A 3016-nucleotide genomic window follows, 5' to 3' on the forward strand; every position below is an offset into this window, starting at 1 on the left:
TTGCCTGCTCATGCAGCAGATCAGTTCCGGCCTACTGCAGACTAAATTTGCCTAGGGTCTCCTGCAGCTGCAAAGACAGGAATTGCCTTGGAAACCCCCTGACCAAAGAGAGCTGGCACTGCAGGGCGAGAGGTCTATTGGGAGCCATGGTGTGCTTCCCTGGAGGGGATGAGAAGAGCTCTACCAAACCTGGCTGGGTGCCCCAGGGCAGGGGAGGTAGGCTGATACTGGGAGCAGTGCATCCGACCTAGCAGCACCAGGCACTGGCCACGGAGGCCACCCTGTAAGTGGACAATAAATCCACCGCCTGGGAGACTCCAAGCAGCACACCTAGCACTGGCACTTCCCAGCCCCAACCTGGACAAAGACTACAAGGCTCAGGTTGGAAGAATCTGGTGTCTGAGTCAGGCGGGAGGATCAGCGCTGCACTTTAGGTGTTGGGCATCATGTAGATTGTACAGCTGCCGAGGAGGGTGACGGTGGGGGGATATGACTGTAAGCAGACCAGAAGGCACCCAGAGGCAGCAGTGTCAGGAGGCACTGAAAGAATTGAGCTTGTAGCCACCAGCTTGTCTTTGGGGTTCAACACAGGTCTTTGTAACGCTCCCCTTTCCTCTCCGGCTCCGTGCAGGATACATGTAGGACCTCAGACTTTGCTCAGGGACCAGGCCTCTGTGCCCGGATTTCTGTGGGGTGAAGGCACAAGGAGAGCTGGGATGGTCAGTCACTTTGTGCTGTTAGGAGATGAGGCTTCACCGTGGATAAAGTGACGCACAGATTTTCTGAGGAGAACAAGAGGAGTTTAGTGCCTGTTCTCTGCCCCCCTACTCTAACCCACACTCTGCTCCTCACCTCAGGATGCCATTGCAGGGGCCTATACGCTTAGGGAAGACACGCAACACAGAGAGGTAGGGACACTCCTCAAAATATTGGGAAACGTTTTGTAGAATGCACATCACAGCTGATGCCGGTTTGGTGTGTCTAATAAGAAGGGAACAAAACCCAACGCGACACTGCGGGGTTTCAGTGTGACTTGTAGACCCTGTTCTCAGGTGAGCTGGCTTTTGGGGATTGCTGCAAATGCTTCAGTAAGCTTTCAAGACAAGAGTCAAAATCTGCTTGGGCCAGCATCTGGAGGGGTGCGTGTGTCTAAGTGTGCATATGCAACCCCCCACCCCCCCCCTCATAGCCAGGCACCAAGATCAGGCAGCTGCTAAAAACTAGGAAGTGGAGAGGTGGCGAGTTACAGACTGGCTGGAAAAGGTACGTGGGGAGCATGAGTCCATGAACAGACTTTCATTTCCAAAGTGGTAACAGGCTTTTATCGAGAGCTGAGATGAAGAGGGGAGGCAGGAGGTGGTGCAGATCTGAGGAGGACCAAGGACACAGATAGAGTTAGACACGGTTTACCTTCCCATTCTGAACAGGAATGTAGAATTCACTTTCTAAAGATATAATGTCTCACCAGTCAAACTCTCCATGCTGCCTCCAGCTTTCAGGGTTTGGGCAAGATGATGACAGCATGGTCCTGCTTCTCCAGCAGACAGCTTTTTAAGTTTTTTCTTTGCTCCCCAAAGATGCTGCCGTTGTTCCCTGTTCCAAACCGTAGCCCTTGCCACCTGGCATTAGTGATGGGCTGGGGTCAGGACCTGGGCTGGATCTATTTCTGCCAGCGCAGGCTGAACACACGGTCCCGGATCTGCTTGGTCCTCATGCCATAGATGAGCGGGTTGAGCATGGGAGGCACCAGCAGGTAGAGGTCAGCCATCAGGATGTGGAGCTGCGGGGGGATGCTCTGGCCCCAGCGCTGAGTGTAGAAGGAGAAAAGCGCGGGTGTGTAGAAGAGCAGGATGACGCCGATGTGGGAGCCACAGGTGCCAAAGGACTTCAGACGAGCCTCTCTAGAGGAGAGGCCTATGACTTCCCTCAGAATCAGCACGTAGGAGACAGCGATGAAGCTGGAGTCTGAGCCCACCACAACGGTGGCTACCGTGATCCCATAGATGCTGTTGCGCCGCGTGTCCCCACAGGCCAACTTCACCACTGACATGTGCTCACAGTAGGAGTGGTGGATGACGTGGGGGCCACAGTAGGACAGGCTGGTCACCATGCAGGTTACGGGCAAGATGGTGGTGACGCCACGCACTACAGCAGCCAGGCCCAGCTTGGTAATGGTGGGACCAGTCAGGATGGCAGAGTAGTGCAGGGGCTTGCAGATGGCCAGGTATCGGTCAAAGGCCATGGTGAGCAGCACCCCTGACTCCGTTATGGAGAAGGTGTGGATGAAGAACATCTGGGCCACACAGCCCTCAAAGCTGATCTCATGGGAGTGGAACCAGAAGATGCTCAGGAGCTTGGGCATGGTGGAAGTGGTGAGCACAAGGTCAAGGGCAGCCAGCATGGAGAGGAAGTAAAACATGGGTGTGTGCAGGCTTGGGTCCATCCTGATCACCAGGAGGAGCGTGATGTTCCCCAGCACTGCCGTGAGGTACATGGTGCAGAATGGGAAGGCAATCCAGAACTGAGCATCCTCCAGCCCAGGGATGCCTGTCAGGATGAAGGACGAGGGACTGGAGTGATTGGAGGAGGACATGAGGCACTGCTGCAGAGCTGGAAGGGAAGACACAGCAACAGCTGGCATGGGCAGGGAGAGCAATGAGCTGGAACAAGCACTGCTGTGGACCCCAGCCACAGCCAGAATAGCCCCGACTGTCTTCTCAGGCACACAGACCTGGACTCCATGACCCTTATGGGCCCCTTCCAACTCGAGGTATTCTATGAAACCATTGTACGATAGGATTCATATCCTCGTGCCTCTTATGCAGGTACACTCAGTGCCATCACTGGGAAGACGCAAACTCACATGGTCTTAGCCTGGACCTTGGGGAGTTCCCTTACCTCTCCTCCCACCCCGGGCTGGCCTCTGGCTGTTGTCTCCACCCGTCCCCTCCATAGTTTGGGAGTCACAAGCTCAAAGCAACATTTAGTTGCCATCAGTTCAAAAATCTAAGATGGG

The 3016-nt window shown here is 54.8% G+C and overlaps 1 protein-coding gene across 1 annotated transcript; it reads right to left on the bottom strand.

Annotated features, from left to right (window-relative positions):
• Nucleotides 1-414: 414 nt before the first annotated feature.
• Nucleotides 415-3016, bottom strand: LOC106112922 (olfactory receptor 52K2-like). The gene has a single exon (XM_013304916.2). It carries the CDS (start codon nt 2639-2641, stop codon nt 1661-1663), a length of 981 nt encoding a protein of 326 aa, XP_013160370.2. The 5' UTR covers nt 2642-3016; the 3' UTR covers nt 415-1660.

This window comes from Falco peregrinus, chromosome 4, assembly GCF_023634155.1.
Source record: "Falco peregrinus isolate bFalPer1 chromosome 4, bFalPer1.pri, whole genome shotgun sequence".
NCBI classification, from domain to species: domain Eukaryota; kingdom Metazoa; phylum Chordata; class Aves; order Falconiformes; family Falconidae; genus Falco; species Falco peregrinus.

Coding starts and splice junctions, on each gene's coding strand:
- LOC106112922 (XM_013304916.2), bottom strand. CDS start 2,641: ATGCCAGCTGTTGCTGTGTCTTCCCTTCCAGCTCTGCAGCAGTGCCTC.